Source organism: Anomaloglossus baeobatrachus, chromosome 1 (genome assembly GCF_048569485.1).
Source record: "Anomaloglossus baeobatrachus isolate aAnoBae1 chromosome 1, aAnoBae1.hap1, whole genome shotgun sequence".
In the NCBI taxonomy this organism is placed as follows: Eukaryota; Metazoa; Chordata; class Amphibia; order Anura; family Aromobatidae; genus Anomaloglossus; species Anomaloglossus baeobatrachus.
The window spans coordinates 525,017,867-525,041,063 of NC_134353.1; the positions used below are offsets into that span (position 1 = coordinate 525,017,867).

Consider the following 23,197-nt stretch of genomic DNA (forward strand, 5'->3'; position numbering starts at 1 on the left):
TTCAAAATAATCGAAAATAATTGAATATCCTACACTCCGAGTCAATTTTTCTCTTTTTTGACGTCATTGTTTCCTAGGGATTCCAAATTGCCATTAGTAAAATACCAATAAATATATATACAGCCCTACAAAAACAATATATGCCAACAATAATACTGTACACACGCTGTACCTCAGATTATAACACTTACATACACTGTACTCCCCAAATACAGCACAGTGCACCTCTGAAATGTGCTTCTCTCTTCCCGCAAATAGGTCCAGCACTCTGCCCCCATATAAGTCCAACTCTCTCCCCCATATAGGTCCAGCTCTTTCCCTCATATAGGTCCCATGCTTTCTCCCCCATATAGGTCCCATGCAGTCTCCCCCATATAGGTCCCATGCAGTCTCCCCCATCTAGCTCCCATGCAGTCTCCCCCATCTAGGTCCCATGCAGTCTCCCCCATCTAGGTCCCATGCAGTCTCCCCCATATAGGTCCCATGCAGTCTCCCCCATCTAGGTCCCATGCAGTCTCCCCCATATAGGTCCCATGCAGTCTCCCCCATATAGGTCCCATGCAGTCTCCCTCATATAGGTCCCATGCAGTCTCCCCCATATAGGTCCCATGCTCTCTCCCCCATATAGGTCCCATGCAGTCTCCCCCATCTAGGTCCCATGCAGTCTCCCCCATATAGGTCCCATGCAGTCTCCCCCATATAGGTCCCATGCAGTCTCCCCCATCTAGGTCCCATGCAGTCTCCCCCATATAGGTCCCATGCAGTCTCCCCCATATAGGTCCCATGCAGTCTCCCTCATATAGGTCCCATGCAGTCTCCCTCATATAGGTCCCATGCAGTCTCCCCCATATAGGTCCAGCTCTTTCCCTCATATAGGTCCCATGCTCTCTCCCCCATATAGGTCCCATGCAGTCTCCCCCATATAGGTCCCATGCAGTCTCCCCCATATAGGTCCCATGCAGTCTCCCTCATATAGGTCCCATGCAGTCTCCCCCATATAGGTCCCATGCAGTCTCCCCCATATAGGTCCCATGCAGTCTCCCCCATATAGGTCCCATGCAGTCTCCCCCATATAGGTCCCATGCAGTCTCCCCCATATAGGTCCCATGCAGTCTCCCCCATATAGGTCCCATGCAGTCTCCCCCATATAGGTCCCATGCAGTCTCCCTCATATAGGTCCCATGCTCTTCCCCCATATAGGTCCCATGCAGTCTCCCTCATACAGTTAGGTCCAGAAATATTTGGACAGTGACACAAGTTTTGTTATTTTAGCTGTTTACAAAAACATGTTCAGAAATACAATTATATATATAATATGGGCTGAAAGTGCACACTCCCAGCTGCAATATGAGAGTTTTCACATCCAAATCGGAGAAAGGGTTTAGGAATCATAGCTCTGTAATGCATAGCCTCCTCTTTTTCAAGGGACCAAAAGTAATTGGACAAGGGACTCTAAGGGCTGCAATTAACTCTGAAGGTGTCTCCCTCGTTAACCTGTAATCAATGAAGTAGTTAAAAGGTCTGGGGTTGATTACAGGTGTGTGGTTTTGCATTTGGAAGCTGTTGCTGTGACCAGACAACATGCGGTCTAAGGAACTCTCAATTGAGGTGAAGCAGAACATCCTGAGGCTGAAAAAAGAGAAAAAATCCATCAGAGAGATAGCAGACATGCTTGGAGTAGCAAAATCAAAAATCAACAGTCGGGTACATTCTGAGAAAAAAGGAATTGACTGGTGAGCTTAGGAACTCAAAAAGGCCTGGGCGTCCACGGATGACAACAGTGGTGGATGATCGCCGCATACTTTCTTTGGTGAAGAAGTACCCGTTCACAACATTAACTGAAGTCCAGAACACTCTCAGTGAAGTAGGTGTATCTGTCTCTAAGTCAACAGTAAAGAGAAGACTCCATGAAAGTAAATACAAAGGGTTCACATCTAGATGCAAACCATTCATCAATTCCAAAAATAGACAGGCCAGAGTTAAATTTGCTGAAAAACACCTCATGAAGCAAAGTTGATCGGACGGCGCTTCATAGTACAGATGGACAATGACCCCAAGCATACAGCCAAAGCTACCCAGGAGTTCATGAGTGCAAAAAAGTGGAACATTCTGCAATGGCCAAGTCAATCACCAGATCTTAACCCAATTGAGCATGCATTTCACTTGCTCAAATCCAGACTTAAGACGGAAAGACACACAAACAAGCAAGACCTGAAGGCTGCGGCTGTAAAGGCCTGGCAAAGCATTAAGAAGGAGGAAACCCAGCGTTTGGTGATGTCCATGGGTTCCAGACTTAAGGCAGTGATTGCCTCCAAAGGATTTGCAACAAAATATTGAAAATAAAAATATTTTGTTTGGGTTTAGTTTATTTGTCCAATTTCTTTTGACCTCCTAAAATGTGGAGTGTTTGTAAAGAAATGTGTACAATTCCTACAATTTCTATCAGATATTTTTGTTCAAACCTTCAAATTAAACGTTGCAATCTGCACTTGAATTTTGTTGTAGAGGTTTCATTTCAAATCCAATGTGGTGGCATGCAGAGCCCAACTCGCGAAAATTGTGTCACTGTCTAAATATTTCTGGACCTAACTGTATATGTCCAGCTCTTCCCCATATAGGTCCCATCAATCCCCCATATAGATCCAGCTCTCTGATCCTCCTCCATGCCCAGTAAAAAAAAGTGAAAATAGACTTTACCTAGCACTGCAGCCGCTCCCGCGCTGTGGTCAAGGCTCCTCTGTCTTCGGCTGTAAGGCCTAGATGAGCACGTCGTGAATGAGACTGAATGAGACTTCCCGTGTAGCGCTCGGCGGGTTATTTCAATTGTAAGTGCCTGTGCACTTACAATTGAAATAACACAAGGAAATTTGTGACACGGGCCGAGTAAATGGCCTCCGGGGGCCGGATGCCGCCCGCGGGCCGTAGTTTGGGGACCCCTGCCTTAGTGTGTGCTAGCCATGTTACAGTGTTTTGGTTTGTTGGTTTGTCTATTACTGTGGGTGCAACTACTCCTTTTCCGGCTCACCCCAGGGGTGCGTGAGAGGGAGTATTAGACCAGGGCTGGCCACTAGCAGAGCAAGGAAGGCGGCCCATAAATCCTCACCATTAGAGGTATCTCTGGAATCATGGACCGATAAGGCCACCCTAGCCTGCGGGCCAGTCTAGGTGCCCCAGTCCTCTACTATCCTCAATAACTCAGTGACACTTTAGCTTCCATGTACAACGTAGGCCCAGGAAATTACATGGCAGTGCTGATGCTCTGTTAAGGCTTCACTCTTTATGGTAGAAGGTGCCAAGCCCCCCGACTTTGGGAAGAGGGGAGAATGTAAAAGCGCCACTAAACAAGTCCTTGAGGGGAGATATGTATCACTGAGGTTGGTAGCCTTGGTAATGTATCCTGGAAGCAGGCTCCAGTATATTTAATGCTTAGAGAGTTACGAGGGCATGTCAGGGCCGGATTTTTCAAACAGTCAAGAGTTAGGTGGGAATGGCTGCTCACATATTTCTACCCTGGGTTGTGGTACATCAGGTAAAATAGAGACTAGTAGTCTCATTCCTTTGTCTGTGTATGGTAGTGTATAGATCTTCAGCGGTGTTGCTCTTGCTAAACAGCTGGACATTATCTTGAGCGGGTGGACCCCGCAGGTATATATGGACTTATTATTTTCAGTTTGTATCCTTGTGCTGGAAAGAGCCTGTTTTGTGTTTGTTTTTACGCTGTAATTTTTGAAGATTGAATAAACCAACCTAAAATTTAAATAGAAATGGTTCCTGTATCTACCTCTAACATGCACACAAGTGAGTCAGAATCTTACAATATATATACGAGTATAATATCTATATTGTACCGATCCTTGCTTTCTGGCAGCAGTATACACAGGCAAAAAGTTCTTATGGGAAAACTGGTTGAAGTTTATTTTTTGCTTTACTACGCCGAGTACCAATCAAATTAATTGATTTTATATTTTGATAGATTGGGCATTTATGAATGTGGTAATACCAAATATGTGTATTTTTGCTGTTAGCTGCACATGTCTGCTGATCAGATCAGCAGACATGTGCAGGAATTATCACGGGCTTGCCACCAGAGCCCGCGGTAACCGGGGTGTCATAACCTTGTATCCATATATACATCCAAGTTCATGAAGGGGTTAAACAGCAATGGAGTTTTGCATGGTGACCATGCATACAGGCCATGGAAGTTGAGTACATTACTTATTGTTTTATTTGATATTTTTTTTCTGTAAGTGGCAGAATTCCTTTCGAATTAGATTTCAGCTGGTGTCATGATTTTCAATCGCTTTTTGCTATTCTCTTTCTTCATGTGTTCAATATTTTTCGCAGTCATTTCTCATTATTGCACATAAATCAAACCATAAATGTCCATAAATTAAGTTATTTGTTTCCTGTATGGATTGCATGGTTTTGATTGTTACCCACACATGGTGAGAAATTCATGTCAATTGCACCTTCAGAAACCTCAATACCTATTTCACCCTCTATCTCTTGACTTGTCTTCCATCGATCACATCTGGCATGTCTTTGGCCTTGAATTGTGATTTGTATGCCCAAGTCCAGAACATTCCTCAGACAACCATTGACAAATAATTGAAGGCATGCCAAAGCGTGAAAGTGCTTGCATTTTTCTATGTTGTGTTATTATTAGTACATGGCAAATAAATTGAAATGTTTTTTTTGTTTTTTTGGGTTTTGTTTTTAAATGTTTAAATTTTTTTACTATTTACATATTAATAACATGTTACATGTCTGATATTTACATATATAATGTATATATGACTTCAAGAGAGAGAGTTGTAGCTGGTTTGGGTGAATAAAGTGTCCTTTCATTTTTTTTCATCAGATTTGGATGTGCTACCTCATTTTTTTGAATTACACAAGGAACTGTGGAGGAGTTTTGTGTAAACATGTATTAGTTAATATTAGTTATCTAATGTTATACTACGAAAATGTAAATGGTCTCATGCACACTTCTTGATCTTATATATAAGAGTAGTTCGGTATACCAATCTTATATTTTCTCCTTTTATATAGCATGAGCTTCAAGAATTATTGAGGAACTCTGGAAGGAAGCTTGTAGTTGTTGCCTTTTCCTCTGGAAGTTGTGGACCATGCAGATTAACAACACCATGTTTGGAGGCAAGTGAAAAATTTGGAATAATAAGTATAACATTTCTGATTGCATAAGTAAAATCACAGTGAATTGTTTTGTCCCCGTGCATAAAGCAAATTAGCCATTATATAACAGAAAAAACAATACAAATGATATTTTGCTATGTTCTCCTTTATGCATTGGGTATACAGGTTTATATGAGAAGCCACCCACATTACCATCAAAGTAATAACTATAAAAGTACTAAATACTCACCTAACCCTGGATCTTAGTGAGGCCGTCATAAGGGTGCTTTACACGCTGCGACATCGCTAGCGATAGCTAGCGATGTCGTGCACGATAGCACCCGACCCCGTCGTTAGTTCGACATTTGGTGATCGCTGTCGTAGCGAACATTCTCACTATGGCAGCGTCACACGCACACACCTTTTCAGTGACGTCGCTGATACTGCCGAACAATCTCTCCTTCAAGGGGGAGGTGCGTTCGGCATCATAGCGACGTCACTGCGGTGTCACTAAACGGCCGCCCAATAACAGAGGAGGGGCAGAGATGAGTGGCCAGAACATACCGCCCACCTTCTTCCTTCCTCATTGCCGGTGGACGCAGGTAAGGAGATGTTCGTCATTCCTGCGGCGTCACACATAGCGATGTGTGACGCCGCAGGAACGACGAACAACCAGCGCCATGCACCACCAACGATATTATGAAAAGGAGCGACGTGTCAACGATCAACGATTTTTCACGTTTTTGCGATCGTTAATCGTCGCTCCTTGGTGTCACACGCTGCTATGTCGCTAATGGCGCCGGATGTGCGTCACTAACGACGTGACCCCAACGATATATCATTAGCGATGTCGCAGCATGTAAAGCACCCTTTAGTCAGTGTTGCAAGAATGCGTGGAGCACTGGACGTTTTTGTCCTTTGCGTGGTCGTGCTATTGTGTAGGCCTCTGGTCTAAAGTGAATTATGGTCTACAGATTGGAGAGCGTTTGGGCAGGAAGACAATGGCTCCTTGCTCTACTGCAGATTTTAACAAATGCCAGTGTCGCGGGCGGAGGAGGGGACGCTACACTCTCCCACTGCTCGGGTCCGGCTGCTGCTGCTGCTCGGTGGTGGCTCGAGCGGTGGGCCAGATCCTGGGGACTCGAGCGGCGTTCCTCGCCCGTGAGTGAAAAGGGGGAATTGATTGTGGGGATTTGATATTGTCCGTGACGCCACCCACGGTTGTGGTGAGATTGGTGACACCACCGCTGCTCTGGACGGGGATCCCGGGAGCGATGACAGGGAGCAGCCTGGATGTTAGTTCTCCCCTCCGTGGGTAGGGGGTTGGTTGTCCCGGGGCCTGGTGATGGGGTAGGGATTGATGGCAGGCGGGTTACGGGGCCTGGCGAGGTGCAGGGTCGCGGGGGCAGCGCTGTGCCGCACGGCACGGTGGTACTCACTCAGCCATTGATGTACACAAAGTCTCCGGTAAAACAAACAGCTGGATGGACGAGTCCCACAGACGGCTGCGGTGTTTCTCCTCCCGGCAGGTTGATGGTGACTGCCTTTCTCTGCACCTGTGTAGTGTAAACGGTTCCAATGGGTTCCCACCGGTAACCCGCTCCCCAGCTTGAAGGTCGCTGAAGGAGCCCCTTTTGCCCGCAGGCTCTGGCCCTGGGAACTTTAGCCTTGGCGGTGACTGTGTTTCCCTCTAACGGTTGGACTGTTGCCTTCTGTTGGGACTTGGCTGCTGGGAAACCCAGGAGGTTCCCTTCGCTAATGGATTTGACAAATTGCACGGCGACTCCTAGCCTTGCCGGGGTCCGTAAGCCCCTGCCGGATGGTGCTGGCTTCTCTTTGCGTACCGGTCCGGTACCGCCGGGCCACCGCCCGTTCACGGTCCTTACGGCTAGCTCCAATAGGCCTCTCCTGCAGACGGTCACCACCGTCTGCCAACCTTGCTGTTCCGTCTGGGCCACACACCCGGACCACTTTCTGTCTGCTCCTTTACCACTCCACTCTCAAACTCCAACTCTAACTCTCACTCTAACTGACTCTTTTTCCCGCCTCCAGGACTGTGTACTCCTTGGTGGGCGGGACCAACCGCCTGGCCCACCCCCTGGTGTGAACATCAGCCTCTAGAAGGAGGCAACAGGGGTTTTTGTCTGACTTAGGTGTGCCTGACCGGGAGTGTGGGGTGTGTTGGTGTAGTGCTTGTGATGTCCTGGCTTGCCCAGGGCGCCACATTCCCCCTTAGTAAAATGCAGACCGTCCGCGGGCTGCCCGTCCACCACCGGTTTTATTTTCACAACTGAAAAGATAAACGGTAAAACATATAAAACATTTTGCAATCTTCCCACATCGGGAGGCACATTCTTAAACGTTGCTAACGGTAACAGCTTCCGCTCTCTCCCACCCAAGCAACCTGGCCCTGATGCTGCCCCTAAGCAAATGGGAAGCACCCCTTGACCCCAGTGCAGCACAAGTTACCCAAGCGGGTTCTGTCCTTTTCAGGGGACCCACGTCCATGGGGAACCCCTGAAACCCCCGGAGGATCGCCACCGGTTGCGGTAGTGGCGGGCCTGGGCTATCACTTCCCTCCAGGCCCATCCTCCAAATCAGCCTCTCCGGAGGCGGTTACGGTAAAGCCAACATTTTTATTTACACACCACTAGTTCGTGGTTGCCCTGCCAGTTCTCGGGCTTGTCTGTAGCAGTTTCTACGCATTGATTGCAAACAGTCCCCACGGGGACAACAGTTGCCGGCAACGACCAGTTCAAATCAGGGTTGAAAATCAGGTAACATCTCGGTAATCATTCACTTATCATTTTCAAAACTTTCACAACGGTACTTTGGTGGTCCCAACGGGGATTACTTGCAGCGGGGCTCCGCTGCCATCACTGCTCACCTTCTACTGAGGTGGCCTCATCCTCTGCCACCAACATATCGAACATGCAGTGACAGGCCTGCTGGGAGAGGGGTGCTCGGTATCCATTCCCACCGGTGCGCGGGGTGTAATAAACCACTGGCTCTCCCTCGTAGCGGAGACGCCCACTCGCCTTCTCGAATTCAGCGGTGGGCTCAGCGCCGGAGCTGGAATTGCTATCACTTGTCTCTGCACCAGGCGGGTTGCTGCAGTTTCCAGGCCACCGACATCCAGCACATCAGATTCAGCTGTAGTAGCACGGGGCAGCAGATCGGGTTGGTCAACACTGAGGTGCCCCATGAGTAACGGCAGGGACGACGTGAGGGCCGAGACAGGACCGGGCCCCCCAGCCGCAGTGGCCGGTCCTGGTAGGACATGGGGACGTGGGTTACCCGTCGGCTCTGTCACATCTGCTCCCATCCCATACATTGGGGCAGCTGCAACCAGCATTTCCACGTCATGGGTCCACTGCTCCATCATGAGATATATCTGATGTTGCTGGCGCTGATTGAATTCGACTACTCTGGCCTGCATCCACGCCACGGTCCCGGTCTCGGACACAGCGCCTTGTGCCATCCTGGCCGGGGCCTCTGATACATCTTCATTAAGGGGCCGCGGCCTCGGCGGCTCCCATAGGAGCGGTTCAGGGCGGCCCTGAGCGTCTGCAGCCGGTCGGTCCGCCGGGGAGGATTGGCAGGGTATTGCTACCGGTTGGACGGGTAGCGGGCCTAGTGGCGGGGCGGCAGCAGCTAACACGGGTAGCGGGGGGGGAGGCAGGGTGAGCGGGTGCAGGCCGGGCCCCTCAGCCGCAGTGGCCGATCCCTCGGGAATACAGGGGGGTGGGTCTCTTACCCGCTCCTCCAAATCCTTCTCCACCTCGTGTCTCCGCATAGCAGCCACCACATCCGCCATGTCGGTCTCCCACTCCTCCAGGAGGAGCTGCATGTGGGCTTGCAGACATTTACTCAGCGGGGCGGTCTGGTCTCTCAGCCACGTCGCCGTGCCAGGTGCAGGGGCTTCATCGTTGGTAGTCGGACTGTGCATCTTGACAATGAGGTCTTCCAGGAACCCAGTATCACTGCAGAGTCCTGGCGTCCCTGCTTCCACAACCGTGGTTCACATGCGGCTCCACGCCATCAGTCCCCCTTAGTCTCTTTCCGGCTCCTCATCTACAGGGGCGGGGTTTTGGCCTTCGCGCCTCCACTGCTCGAGGAGACGCTCGAGCGAGGATTTTTCGCGCCCAAGATGGCGGCTCCACAAATTTTTCGGCCGGACACCTCCGGCGGTCACAAGGTGCACCTCTTCCAGACGGCAGAGCGGTAAGATCCTGTACGTGACGCAAAGTTGTCGCGGGCAGAGGAGGGGACGCTACGCTCTCCCACTGCTCGGGTCCGGCTGCTGCTGCTCGGTGGTGGCTCGAGCGGTGGGCCGGATCCCGGGGACTCGAGCGGCGTTCCTCGCCCGTGAGTGAAAAGGGGGAATTGATTGTGGGGATTTGATATTGTCCGTGACGCCACCCACGGTTGTGGTGAGATTGGTGACACCACCACTGCTCTGGACGGGGATCCCGGGAGCGATGACAGGGAGCAGCCTGGATGTTAGTTCTCCCCTCCGTGGGTAGGGGGTTGGTTGTCCCGGGGCCTGGTGATGGGGTAGGGATGGATGGCAGGCGGGTTACGGGGCCTGGCGAGGTGCAGGGTCATGGGGGCAGCGCTGTGCTGCACGGAACGGTGGTACTCACTCAGCCAATGATGAACACAAAGTCTCCGGTAAAACAAACAGCTGGATGGACGAGTCCCACAGATGGCTGCGGTGTTTCTCCTCCCGGCAGGTTGATGGTGACTGCCTTTCTCTGCACCTGTGTAGTGTAAACGGTTCCAATGGGTTCCCACCGGTAACCCGCTCCCCAGCTTGAAGGTCGCTGAAGGAGCCCCTTTTGCCCGCAGGCTCTGGCCCTGGGAACTTTAGCCTTGGTGGTGACTGTGTTTCCCTCTAACGGTTGGACTGTTGCCTTCTGTTGGGATTTGGCTGCTGGGAAACCCAGGAGGTTCCCTTCGCTAATGGATTTGACAAATTGCACGGCGACTCCTAGCCTTGCCGGGGTCAATAAGCCCCGGCCGGATGGTGCTGGCTTCTCTTTGCGTACTGGTCCGGTACCGCCGGGCCACCGCCCATCCACGGTCCTTACGGCTAGCTCCAATAGGCCTCTCCTGCAGACGGTCACCACCGTCTGCCAACCTTGCTGTTCCGTCCGGGCCACACACGGACCACTTTCTGTCTGCTCCTTTACCACTCCACTCTCAAACTCCAACTCTAACTCTCACTCTAACGGACTCTTTTTCCCGCCTCCAGGACTGTGTACTCCTCGGTGGGCGGGACCAACCGCCTGGCCCACCCCCTGGTGTGAACATCAGCCTCTGGAGGGAGGCAGCAAGGGTTTTTGTCTGACTTTGGTGTGCCTGACCGGGATTGTGGGGTGTGTTGGTGTAGTGCTTGTGACTTCCTGGCTTGCCCAGGGCGCCACACCAGCATATATTACATGCCTGTACACAATATAAGTGGCAGTCGCTCTGGGTGAGCCCCACTGTGTGAGTGGGCCCAGGTAACTGTCCATTTGGTAGTTATGCCACTGCTTTGGGACCTTTTGGGGAACAGGGTCATGACTTCTGAGCAATTGCTCAATTCTTCCCTCTCCCTTTCAGTGCTAGCACTGCCTGCTGAGACCGCCAGAGTCGTAATCTGTGGGAAAATCTTACTTTAAGCTTTCAATGTTCACTGGGTTTTCTGTGTAGTGTAGAGCACTATAGAACATATAGTGAGATATTCTCTTTATAACCATTCACCCTAACTATTAACTCAAAATTCCATAATAAGGTAAATTAAAATTATTTTTCTAAATTAGATATTGCCTTTTTCAAAATCTGTACCACCCTTGTACCTTACCACTTGTTTATACGCATTTACTAAAAGGGAACCTGTCATGTATGGAAACACTATTTAACTGCAGATATTGGGCTAATCTGCAAGTAAATAGAGCAAAAATCATAACTGAAAGCCACTATAAATTAAAACAATCGGGTACAGGGAGGATATAAATTCACTTCCTCCCTGTAGCTGAGATTCCAGTCAGGCAGGCAGTCATTATGCATGCTACTCACATGCAGAATAACCCTGTATCTGCAGGGGCATAGCATTTCTGAACGTGACCTTACTTGTACTTAATTGCTGCGCCTATCTTTCATTTCAGACTACTCACAGAAGGTATCTTTTTTATTTGGTTCTTTGATGATGCAGTTATTATTTTGCAATGTACTAAAATGCATTTTTTTTTACAGGCATTGAGCTGTGAGATGCCAGATGTAGTTTTTGTTAAAGTCGATGTTCGTAAATCGGACGTAAGTGACAAAGATAAATGGAATCAACCTAGATCAAATGTATTTTTTATGAAAGTTACAAAAGCATCAATAGCATTCTTACAATATAATTATTTTATTTCTGTGTTGTAGGAATTTGTAGAGCGATATGAGATCTCTGGAGTGCCAGCGTTTTGCTTCTTCAGAATGATGAACCAGGTATTTTATAAAACTTGTACACTGCTTGATTCCCAATTGGATCTGTTGTTTGAATGTAGCAGGGTTAAAGCCTCGGGATGAAAGTTTGAAGTCACTTTTTGGGATTGAAGACTTTTGAATTCTGACAGCATTGCTAGTGAGAATAGGCATGGCCACATGTACACAATTTGCATTCTTCTACTTATCATCTGGTGCGATTGTGCACGTAACTTATGAATTTAGTTTTTGGGCTCATGCACACATCTTTGTGTGTGGACTTTGGCAATACACAGACTGCATTACTCCGAATGTCCTAGATATGGCATTCATCAACTATTCCAAAAATAGGGGATTGATGTCTAATTGTTGTAGGTCCAACTGGAGCCCCCTAATCAATAGAACTGCAGTCATGTAGTGAGGAGTTTAAAGAGAACCTGTCATCAGGGTTATCAATAGTAAACTAAAGGTATGACAATAATGACACTGTTATATTGATTTAATACATACATTAAGTAAAGAAATCCAAAGCCTGGTTTTTTTACATCATTACAAGTTTTAATCTATGTGTAGTTGGGGTGAGACTATAGGGCAGGACTGGGGCTCTGCACGGCCTCTCCTCTGCCTTTGCTGTCTTTATGCTGTGCCTTATTTACATTTTTCCCTGGCGCAGTACTAGCCACTGGCGGCACTTGCACATATTGGCGCCAGTAGTGATGCATGTGTAGAATGATGTCCGACAATCTTTAGTAAAATGTTGGCGCTGCTTGCACAAATTGAGATCTCTGCTGATCTAAATCTCGCCATTTTCCTGAGAACTCCAAGGAGATCAATCTGCGCAATGCAAGCACCACCAGCGGCTAGGACAGTGCCAATGTGAAATTTAGATAAGAGCGAAAGTAAGGACACTAGAGGCTACGAAGGGGCCTTGATAGAGCTGAAGACCCTACCCACAGTCCCGCCTGACAGACCCACCCCAATGCACGTAGATTAAAACTTCCAAAAATGATTTTAAAAAAGTGGGCTGCCTATTTCTTTACAAAATTTATGTATTAAATCAATATAGCAGTGCCATTATGGGCATACCTTAAGTTTACTAAACATAAGGCCTGTTTCAGACTTCAGTGATTCTGGTACGTATGTGCTAGTTTTTATACATACCAGAATAACAGACATACACAGACCCATTATTATCAATGGGTCTGTGCGCACATCAGTGATTTTTCACTGACCGTCTCTTCGTGAGGCATACACGTGTGTCCGTGATTGCCGCACGGAGACATGTCCGTTTTTTTCTGGCATCACTGATGTCCCAAAGACCACACCTTGGCACTGTAAGGCTGCTTTCACACTATATTTTTTTAACATGCGTCATGAACGTTTTTTTGCTGTAAAAGCGGATCCTGCTTTTACAGCAAAAAAACGCATGCAAACGCATGTGTTATTTTGCAGGATCCTGTCACTTTAAGTTTATGGGCGGGCATTGGAGTCATGTGATCGGGAGTCAATGGAACTGAACGTGACAAACTGGGAGGCGGCATCTGACAGCTGCGGAGGATCGTAACCAAGGTATACATCGGGTAACTTGCTTGGATACCCGATATTTACCTTGGTTACGAGCATCCGCAGCTGCTAGGAGCCGGGCTGCCTGCTCCCTGCACATGTAACCAACGTAAACATCGGATAACTAAGAGAAGCGCTTTGCTTGGTTACCCGATATTTACCTTGGTTACGAGTGTCCGCAGCTCTCAGGCGGGGGAGAGAGAGAAGAGGGAGGGGGAGAGAGACAGAGAGGGAGGGGGAGAGAGGGAGGGGGAGAGAGAGACTGATCACCCGAGGCTAGTTTCTGTTAATGCTCAGTAGAGCAAGCAGGATCCTGTCTATCAGCATGCCAGCGTTCACCTGCGTTTGCATGCAGTATAGTCAGGATCCAACAATTTGCAGTATTTGGACGCAGCTCAAAAATGCTACAAGGAGCGTTTTTGAAAAATGTTAAAAAACTGCAAGTCGCTGGATCCTCACTATAACGCACGCAAACGCATGTGAACGCATGTTGACGTGAGTCCATTGCAAAAGCATTGAAATGAAAACGCATTTGCACTGGATCTGTTTTTGCGTTAAAAAAACGTTCAGGACGCATGTTAAAAAAACGTAGTGTGAAAGCAGCCTAAGCTGCATCAGTGCAAAGACGGCTGTCAGTAAATGCCGGGGCGTACTTACAGCCACTGCCTTCTATGTACTAGGTGATGACTGAAGCTGATCCTCTATGGCTGAAAGATGAAGGCTGCAGGGTGAAACAAAGTTCATTTTGCCCCAGTAGCTGACCTTTTAGTGGCAGCCAGCATCCTTTAATACACTACTAACCTGCAGATTAACTCCATATCTCCCAGGTTAATAGCACTTTTTGACATAACAGATTCCCTTTAAGACATATCCACAGGATAAGCCTTACATTTTTAATCTCTGGGACCCACAGCAAAGTTATGAATGGGGCCCTGTCTTGCAATGCTGTGAATTCAGAGATTGGCACATATGTGATGTTCTTTTTATTCACTACTCCCAGGATAGTGATTTCAGAGCGCAGTCTTGAGACAGAAATATACCTTTTAACATAATCCATACCTAAAACAAAAAATCCTCTGTGTGCCTTCACTTTAAAAGAAATGCACATAGAGGTATTGCATAGCTGTATTCATCATGTACAGTGCCTACAAGTAGTATTCAACCCCCTGCAGATTTAGCAGGTTTACACATTCGGAATTAACTTGGCATTGTGACATTTGGACTGTAGATCAGCCTGGAAGTGTGAAATGCACTGCAGCAAAAAAGAATGTTATTTCTTTCTTTTTTTTTTTTTTAAATTGTGAAAAGTTTATTCAGAGGGTCATTTATTATTCAACCCCTCAATCCACCAGAATTCTGTTTGGCTCCCCTAAAGTATTAAGAAGTATTTCAGGCACAAAGAACAATGAGCTTCACATGTTTGGATTAATTATCTCTTTTTCCAGCCTTTTCTGACTAATTAAGACCCTCCCCAAACTTGTGAACAGCACTCATACTTGGTCAACATGGGAAAGACAAAGGAGCATTCCAAGGCTATCAGAGACAAGATCGTGGAGGGTCACAAGGCTGGAAAGGGGTACAAAACCCTTTCCAAGGAGTTGGGCCTACCTGTCTCCACTGTTGGGAGCATCATCCGGAAGTGGAAGGCTTATGGAACTACTGTTAGCCTTCCACGGCCTGGACAGCCTTTGAAAGTTTCCACCTGTGCCGAGGCCAGGCTTGTCCGAAGAGTCAAGGCTAACCCAAGGACAACAAGGAAGGAGCTCCGGGAAGATCTCATGGCAGTGGGGACATTGGTTTCAGTCAATACCATAAGTAACGTACTCCACCGCAATGGTCTCCATTCCAGACGAGCCCGTAAGGTACCTTTACTTTCAAAGAGTCATGTCAAGGCTCGTCTACAGTTTGCTCATGATCACTTGGAGGACTCTGAGACAGACTGGATCAAGGTTCTCTGGTCTGATGAGACCAAGATCGAGATCTTTGGTGCCAACCACACACGTGACGTGGATGGCACTGCATACGACCCCAAGAATACCATCCCTACAGTCAAGCAGCATCATGCTGTGGGGCTGTTTCTCAGCCAAGGGGCCTGGCTATCTGGTCCGCATCCATGGGAAGATGGATAGCATGGCCTACCTGGAGATTTTGGCCAAGAACCTCCGCTCCTCCATCAATGATCTTAAGATGGGTCGTCATTTCATCTTCCAACAAGACAACGACCCAAAGCACACAGACAAGAAAACCAAGGCCTGGTTCAAGAGGGAAAAAATCAAGTTGTTGCAGTGGCCTAGTCAGTCTCCTGACCTTAACCCAATTGAAAACTTGTGGAAGGAGCTCAAGATTAAAGTCCACATGAGACACCCAAAGAACCTAGATAACTTGGAGAAGATCTGCATGGAGGAGTGGGTCAAGATAACTCCAGAGACCTGTGCCGGCCTGATCAGGTCTTATAAAAGACGATTATTAGCTGTAATTGCAAACAAGGGTTATTCCACAAAATATTAAACCTAGGGGTTGAATAATAATTGACCCACACTTTTATGTTGAAAATTTATTAAAATTTAACTGAGCAACATAACTTGTTGGTTTGTAAGATTTATGCATCTGTTAATAAATCCTGCTCTTGTTTGAAGTTTGCAGGCTCTAACTTATTTGCATCTTATCAAACCTGCTAAATCTGCAGGGGGTTGAATACTACTTGTAGGCACTGTATGTGATATGGATCCCATAGACTGGAGTACTTGAGTTATACAAAATGTTATCAGTGTGCATGTCACTGAGAGCCCTGCTACATGTACTGTAACATATAATCAGCTATTAATATGTGCAAAAACAATTAATTTTCAATGACGTTGTCCCTTTTTAGGTGTATAAATTCCAAGGAGGCAATGTTGACTTCTTATGCAGCAAAGTCCATGAGCTGCGGTTCCAATGCTAATATATTGCGGCTTCAAATAAAGACATTTTGAAAATAAAAGACGTCAGCATTTTTTTCACCTTATATGACAAATGTTTATTTTGTGTAATTATGTAATAAAAAGTCACATGCCTACTCAACAGGACAGATTTGTAATGTTAAATTTCTGGAAAAAGCATTTGATGTCCCTTATCTCTTCCAATATTAAATAACATCGAGCTCCACTTTTATCACGTACTCTTTTTAACAGAAGAGGATTTAATTGTGGTCTTTAATGTTCTGTGTATAATGATACATTATTTACACAATTATTGTTAAATTTTGCATTTTTGAGTATTAATTTTTATTATTGAACAATTATCGTACAGTTGGTCAATGTGAAAGATTAATGAGCCTGAAACGTGAATATTAAAGAAAACAAATGTGAGGTTTTGTCTTTCTTAGGTAAATATATGTGTGCATAATTATTGGGCAATTATTACTAAGCAGAATTATTTTGTAACTAAATGAAAAACTTAAATTTTCTCATTCCAATTGATTAATAACCAAACAACTCAAAATGTACAAACATACATTTCACACTTCAAAAAAATATCAAAGACCAATATGGTGACCCTTCTTTTCAATAACAGTCATAAGCCTTCCATCTATGGAGTCTATCAGTTTATTAATCTGTTGAAGATCAACTTTTTGGACAGCACCTCCCACACACACTGTCCAGAGAGGCGACTGTTTTCCTTCACTGTAAATCTTCAGTTTTAAAGGGAACTTCTAACCAAATTTAGTGATTATAAGGTGCGGCCACCACCACTGACCTCTTAAGAGCACATGCCGCGCTGTATAATGTAAAAAAAACACTTTTATAATACTCAACTAGGGAGGCTGTCCAGTCCGATGGGTGTTGCTGCTCCCCAGTCCGGCACCTCCTCTCTCTGGTCAAGCGCCTCCTCTCTCTTGCGATCGCCGTCCTCCTTCTTCTGAGTCCTGTGTGCATGATTCATCCTATGTCATGCACACTAGCCGGCATTGAGGTCCTGCGCAGGCACACTTTGATATACTCTGCTCAGGGCAGATCAAAGTACTGTAGTTCGCATGCGTTGGCGGTCTTTAACTTTTCCTCGCACCTGCGCATTATAGTACTTTGATCTGCCCTCAGCAGGGCAGATCAAAGTGCGCCTGCACAGGAACGCAATGCTGGCCTAGGCTGGATAAAAGAAGGACGGAGATCGCAGCAGAGAGGAGGCAACGGATTGGAGAGAGGAGGTGCCGAACCAGAGACTAGCGACCCCCATCAGACAAAACCGCCCTAGGTGAGCATTATAAAAGTGTTTTTATGTTATACAGAGTGGCGTGGGCTCTTATATACAGCATTCCATAATATTGTATATAAGAGCTCGGCTCAGCTTATAGTCGCCAAATCTGGTGACAGGTTCCCTTTAAGAAAGGCCCAAAAGTTCTCAATGGGGTTTAAATCAGATGAGGAAGGAGGCCATAGCATTATTCTTTTATCTTTAAAGCCTTTATTAGCTAGACAAGCAGTGGAGTACTTCAATGCATGTGATGGATCATTGCCCTGCACAGCAATCATGAGTTTTGTTGAAAGATGCAGATTTTATCCCGTATCAACGCTAAAAATAAGTGTCTTCTAAAGACTGGCAGAAGGTTTAGGAGTTGACTTTGAGTCATCTTCAAGTAGAAAAGGTCCAACTAGCTCATCTTTAAAAATAGCAGCCCTGCTATCTGAATCAAAGTTAAGGTCTGTGCCTGTTACTGATCCAACCATGGGCCCATCTATCTGGTCATTCAAGAGTCATTGCTATCTTATCAGTCAATAAAACCTTTAAAAAAAATCTGTCATTGGATATTCCTAGTCCTGACATTTCTACTTATGTGTCTTGTTCGTCTTGTTCGTCTTGTTTGTTTCATCCTTCCTTACCTTGGCCATGTCTCTGAGCACTGAACACCTTGTACTTCTGAGAAAAGGAGGTTAATGGGGATAATGGGATCTGGGCTCCTGGTTCCTCCACATGTGATTCTTCCTAATTCTTTGGCAATTAATGTGCGTCTTTTTTTTCTCAACATATGTTTTATGACCCTGTTTACTATTTGCAACAAAACTTTTGATGGTTCTGTGATCATAATCTAACATCTTAGCAATTTTAAGAGCGCTGCATCACGCTGTAAGATTTTTACCAATTTTTTTTAATTTTCAGAGTCAGTTAAATCTCTTTTTGGCCCATTTTGCATGACGAACTCAAGCTGCATAATAATTCTCTACACCTTAAGCGGGCTTTACACGCTACGAGATCGCTACAGCGATCTCGTTGGGGTCACGGATTTTGTGACGCACATCCGGCCGCTGTAGTGATCTCGTTGTGTGTGACTCCTAGGAGCGATTTTAGATCGTTGCAAAAACGTCCAAAATCGCTCCTCGTTGACATGGGGGTTCTCTCCCAATTATCGCTGCTGTTGCTTGGGCAAAGTTGATCCTCGTCCCTGCGGCAGCACACATCTCTACGTGTGACACCGCAGGAACGAGGAACCTCTCCTTACCTGCCACACGCCAGTAATGAGGAAGGAAGAAGGTGGGCGGGATGTTCGTCCCGCTCATCTCCGCCCCTCCGCTTTGATTGGGCGGCCGCTTAGTGACATCGCTGTGACGCCGAGCGAACCGCCCCCTTAGAAAGGAGGCGGTTCGCCGGTCACAGTGGCGTCGCCGAGCAGGTAAGCACGTGTGACGCTGCCGTAGCGATAATGTTCGCTACGGCAGCGATCTTCACATATCGGCATAACGATAGGGGCAGGTGCTATCACGCTCGCCATCGCTAGCATCAGCTAGCGATGTCGCAGCGTGTAAAGCCACCCTTAGTAAAGGCTGTTTATATCCTTATGTCAAAATGTCACTCATTACATAAATACACATAACCTAATCTGCTTCATCCAATAGGCAACCAAGTTTATACAGCTTGGAGGTGGAAAATATGCATAAAACAATAAAATAGTTAAAATACTCACCTAATAATTGTGCTTAAAATCTATTGCAGCAACATAAAATGGCTTATTTTAGGCAAATGTATTGGACCCCATGCCCACATATGAGGAAACGAACACAGCTCCATTTAGGAGGGGCTGCACTAAGACATGTAGCTGACTCTTTCTCCATGGAGTAATAGTAACATAAAAGTTACTTGAAAATGACATGTTCATTTTATTCCAAAGTGATTTTCACACTGAACAGTGTCACTATAATATCCAGTCAATCACTGCAAAATCCCATTATGCATTAATAGAACACAATGTAGCTATTAAGTGGCTTATAGTGGTTATCAGGTCACAACATATTGATGACTTATCCTTAGAATAGATTAATATCAGATCGGTGGTAGTCCAACACCCGGTACCCCCTCAGATCATCAGTTATTAGCTCTGATGTAAACATTTTGAACAGATCTGAAAAGCACAGATCCATTCAAGTGTAGCAGCCATTGCCAGAACAGCTCCTATTTACAGCTCTGTTCCCTGTGTTCACATATGCCTGATGGAGCAAATAGCAGCTTATTGGTGGTGGTGCTGGCTACGGTCGAAAGATTACACCGGAGAACAATATTGAACATTAATTTTTGTTGAGTTTGATTTTGCCACTGATTAAAGGTACCGTCACACTAAGCGACGCTCCAGAGATCCCACCAGCAACCTGACCTGGAAGGGATCGCTGGAGCGTCGCTACACGGGTTGCTGGTGAGCTGTCACAAAGGCAGATCTCACCAGCAACCAGTGACACCATCCCCCAGCCAGCAGCGACGTGTGGAAGCGATGCTGCGCTTGGTAACTTAGGTAAATATCGGGTAAGCAACCCAAAATTTACCTTGGTTACCAGCGCACACCGCTTAGCGCTGGCTCCCTGCACTCCTAGCCAGAGTACACATCGGGTTAATTACCCGATGTGTAGTCTGGCTATGTGTGCAGGGAGCAGGGAGCCGGCACTGACAGCGTGAGAGCGGCGGACTCTGGTAACGAAGGTAAATATCGGGTAACCAAGGAAAGGGCTTCTTAGTTACCCGATATTTACCTTGGTTACCAGCGTCCGCAGAAGCCGGCTCCTGCTGCCTGCACATTTAGTTGTTGCTCTGTCGCTGTCACACACAGCGATGTGTGCTTCACAGCAGGAGAGCAACAACTAAAAAAGGGTCCAGGACATTCAGCAACAACCAGCGACCTCACAGCAGGGGCCAGGTTGTTGCTGGATGTCACATACAGCAACATCGCTAGCAACATCGCTGTTGCGTCACAAAAGTCGTGCCTCAGCAGCGATGTCGCTAGCGATGTTGCTTAGTGAGACGTGGCCTTTAGAGTAAAATATGCTGATTTCAAAACTGTGTTTAGCTTTCTTCTATGGCTCCAGATTATTTTCTCTACAGCTTATCTTAATGCGATTACTCTAGGCCTGATCTAGGGTAGCACTATCTAATCTCCTATTGGCCGAGAGCAAACCGCCCTTGAATGGGGAAGGCCAGAGTTCCAGGTTTTTATTTGTCTAGGCTATTCAATTACTCATTAACAGTGTGGTAAGAGGTTGTTTGCCACTCTATATAAGGAAACATTCCGAATGTCTGTATAGAAGGTGTAACGATTGCCGCAGGAGAAGGCGGTGAGAGAAAGTGGACCCACTGGACCACAGGAGACTGTAACAGCTGAGTGAAGGAGGGAGACAAAAGGACCGGGGACAGGTAACAGGCAGGATGGGTACAGACAGGAAAAACTGGGTTGGCAGGACAAACAGAGCAGAACAGGAAAAAAGCCTGGAAAGGAACGGATACAGTCAGGTACCAAACTGGTCAACAGGCATGGCTCACCAGGCATGGGAGATCGTACACACATGCAGCAGGGATGACTGAGGTAGACACAGGTGAAGGATACAGGCAGGTATGGACACAGGTGCAGGATACAGGCTGGCACCAGGGAACAGACAGGACAGGTGCAGGGAAACAGACAGGACAGACACAGCAGAGCAGAACAGGTTGCATGCAGGACTGAGGCTGGGAGAACAGAGTAGACAGACAGGACTAGAGTTGAGCGCGGTTCGTGGTTCGTGGTTCTCCAGTTCGCGGCTCGAGTGATTTTGGGGCATGTTCTAGATCGAACTAGAACTCGAGCTTTTTGCAAAAGCTCGATAGTTCTAGAAACGTTCGAGAACGGTTCTAGCAGCCAAAAAACAGCTAAATCCTAGCTTGGTTTCTGCTGTAATAGTGTAAGTCACTCTGTGAATCAAACTATTATCACATTTCAGTGTATAGTGTGCGTGAACAGCGCCTTCAGATCACTGCTGTTTCTATAATGGCGATCGCCATTTTTTTTTTTTTTTTTTCTTGTCTTCCTTCCCTAAGCGCGCGCGTCTTGTGGGGCGGGCCAGCATGTCAGCCAATCACAGACACACACACACCTAAGTGGACTTTGAGCCAGAGAAGCAACGGCATGTGTGATAGGATCTGCATGTCACATGTCCCTGCATTATAAAACCGGACATTTTCTTCACGAACGCCATTATCTGCCTTCTGCGTCTTTGGTGTCAGACATCAGTGTCGCAGCTCCGTCCTCCTGAGTCCTATAGCCGATACAGCTGTATGCGCTGCATACACAGCGTTAGACAGCTTAGGGAGAGCACATTCTAGCAGTCCTTTTAAGGGCTCAAAGCGGCAGGGTCAGAGAGCCATAAGTGACAGGTCCTGCAAACAGCAACAGCGTCTGTGTAGCCCAGGTCAGGGATTTCCTCCCTGCATTTCACCATTAGGAGGGAATAGAAAGGCAGGCTTCCATTCCTCTACCCAGAGCACCACAATCCTGCCACTGTACCCTCTTGTCCTCTGCACACTCCAACTCATTCTAAGTAAGCCATTATACTAGCAAACATTCAGTGTACCTAGTGGCATCCTATCTGTGGCTATTGGACTTTGCTATAGTCCCACTAGTGCAAAGACATTTGCAGAGCACGTCTGCCTGCATTGCACACTACAACTTTTTTAAACTAAGCAATTTTACTAGCAAACACTCAGTGTACCTAGTGGCATCCTATACGTGGCTATTGGACTTTGCTATAGTCCCACTAGTGCCAAGACATTTGCAGCACGTCTGCCTGCGTTGCACACTCCAACTAATTATAACTAAGCCATTATACTAGCACACACTCAGTGTACCTAGTGGCATCCTATACGTGGTTATTGGACTTTGCTATAGTCCCACTAGTGCCAAGACATTTGCAGCACGTCTGCCTGCGTTGCACACTCCAACTAATTATAACTAAGCCATTATACTAGCAAACACTCAGTGTACCTAGTGGCATCCTATACGTGGCTATTGGACTTTGCTATAGTCCCACTAGTGCCAAGACATTTGCAGCACGTCTGCCTGCGTTGCACACTCCAACTAATTATAACTAAGCCATTATACTAGCACACACTCAGTGTACCTAGTGGCATCCTATACGTGGCTATTGGACTTTGCTTTAGTCCCACTAGTGCCAAGACATTTGCAGCACGTCTGCCTGCGTTGCACACTCCAACTAATTATAACTAAGCCATTATACTAGCACACACTCAGTGTACCTAGTGGCATCCTATACGTGGCTATTGGACTTTGCTATAGTCCCACTAGTGCCAAGACATTTGCAGCACGTCTGCCTGCGTTGCACACTCCAACTAATTATAACTAAGCCATTATACTAGCACACACTCAGTGTACCTAGTGGCATCCTATACGTGGCTATTGGACTTTGCTATAGTCCCACTAGTGCCAAGACATTTGCAGAGCGCATCTGCCTGCGTTGCACACTCCAACTAATTATAACTAAGCCATTATACTAGCACACACTCAGTGTACCTAGTGGCATCCTATACGTGGCTATTGGACTTTGCTATAGTCCCACTAGTGCCAAGACATTTGCAGCACGTCTGCCTGCGTTGCACACTCCAACTAATAATAACTAAGCCATTATACTAGCAAACACTCAGTGTACCTAGTGGCATCCTATACGTGGCTATTGGACTTTGCTATAGTCCCACTAGTGCCAAGACATTTGCAGCACGTCTGCCTGCGTTGCACACTCCAACTAATTATAACTAAGCCATTATA

General features: G+C 46.8%; 1 protein-coding gene across 1 annotated transcript in view; it reads left to right on the top strand.

The window, feature by feature from the left end:
- Positions 1-16,499, top strand: part of LOC142244015 (thioredoxin-like) — a 41,103-nt gene extending 24,604 nt beyond the window's left edge. The window contains exons 2-5 of the mRNA XM_075316201.1: positions 5,053-5,157; positions 11,377-11,436; positions 11,548-11,613; positions 16,022-16,499. Of these exons, the coding sequence (XP_075172316.1) occupies positions 5,053-5,157; positions 11,377-11,436; positions 11,548-11,613; positions 16,022-16,093 (303 nt within the window). The 3' untranslated portion in view covers positions 16,094-16,499. The remainder of the gene's footprint in view (positions 1-5,052; positions 5,158-11,376; positions 11,437-11,547; positions 11,614-16,021) is intronic.
- Positions 16,500-23,197: the final 6,698 nt, after the last annotated feature.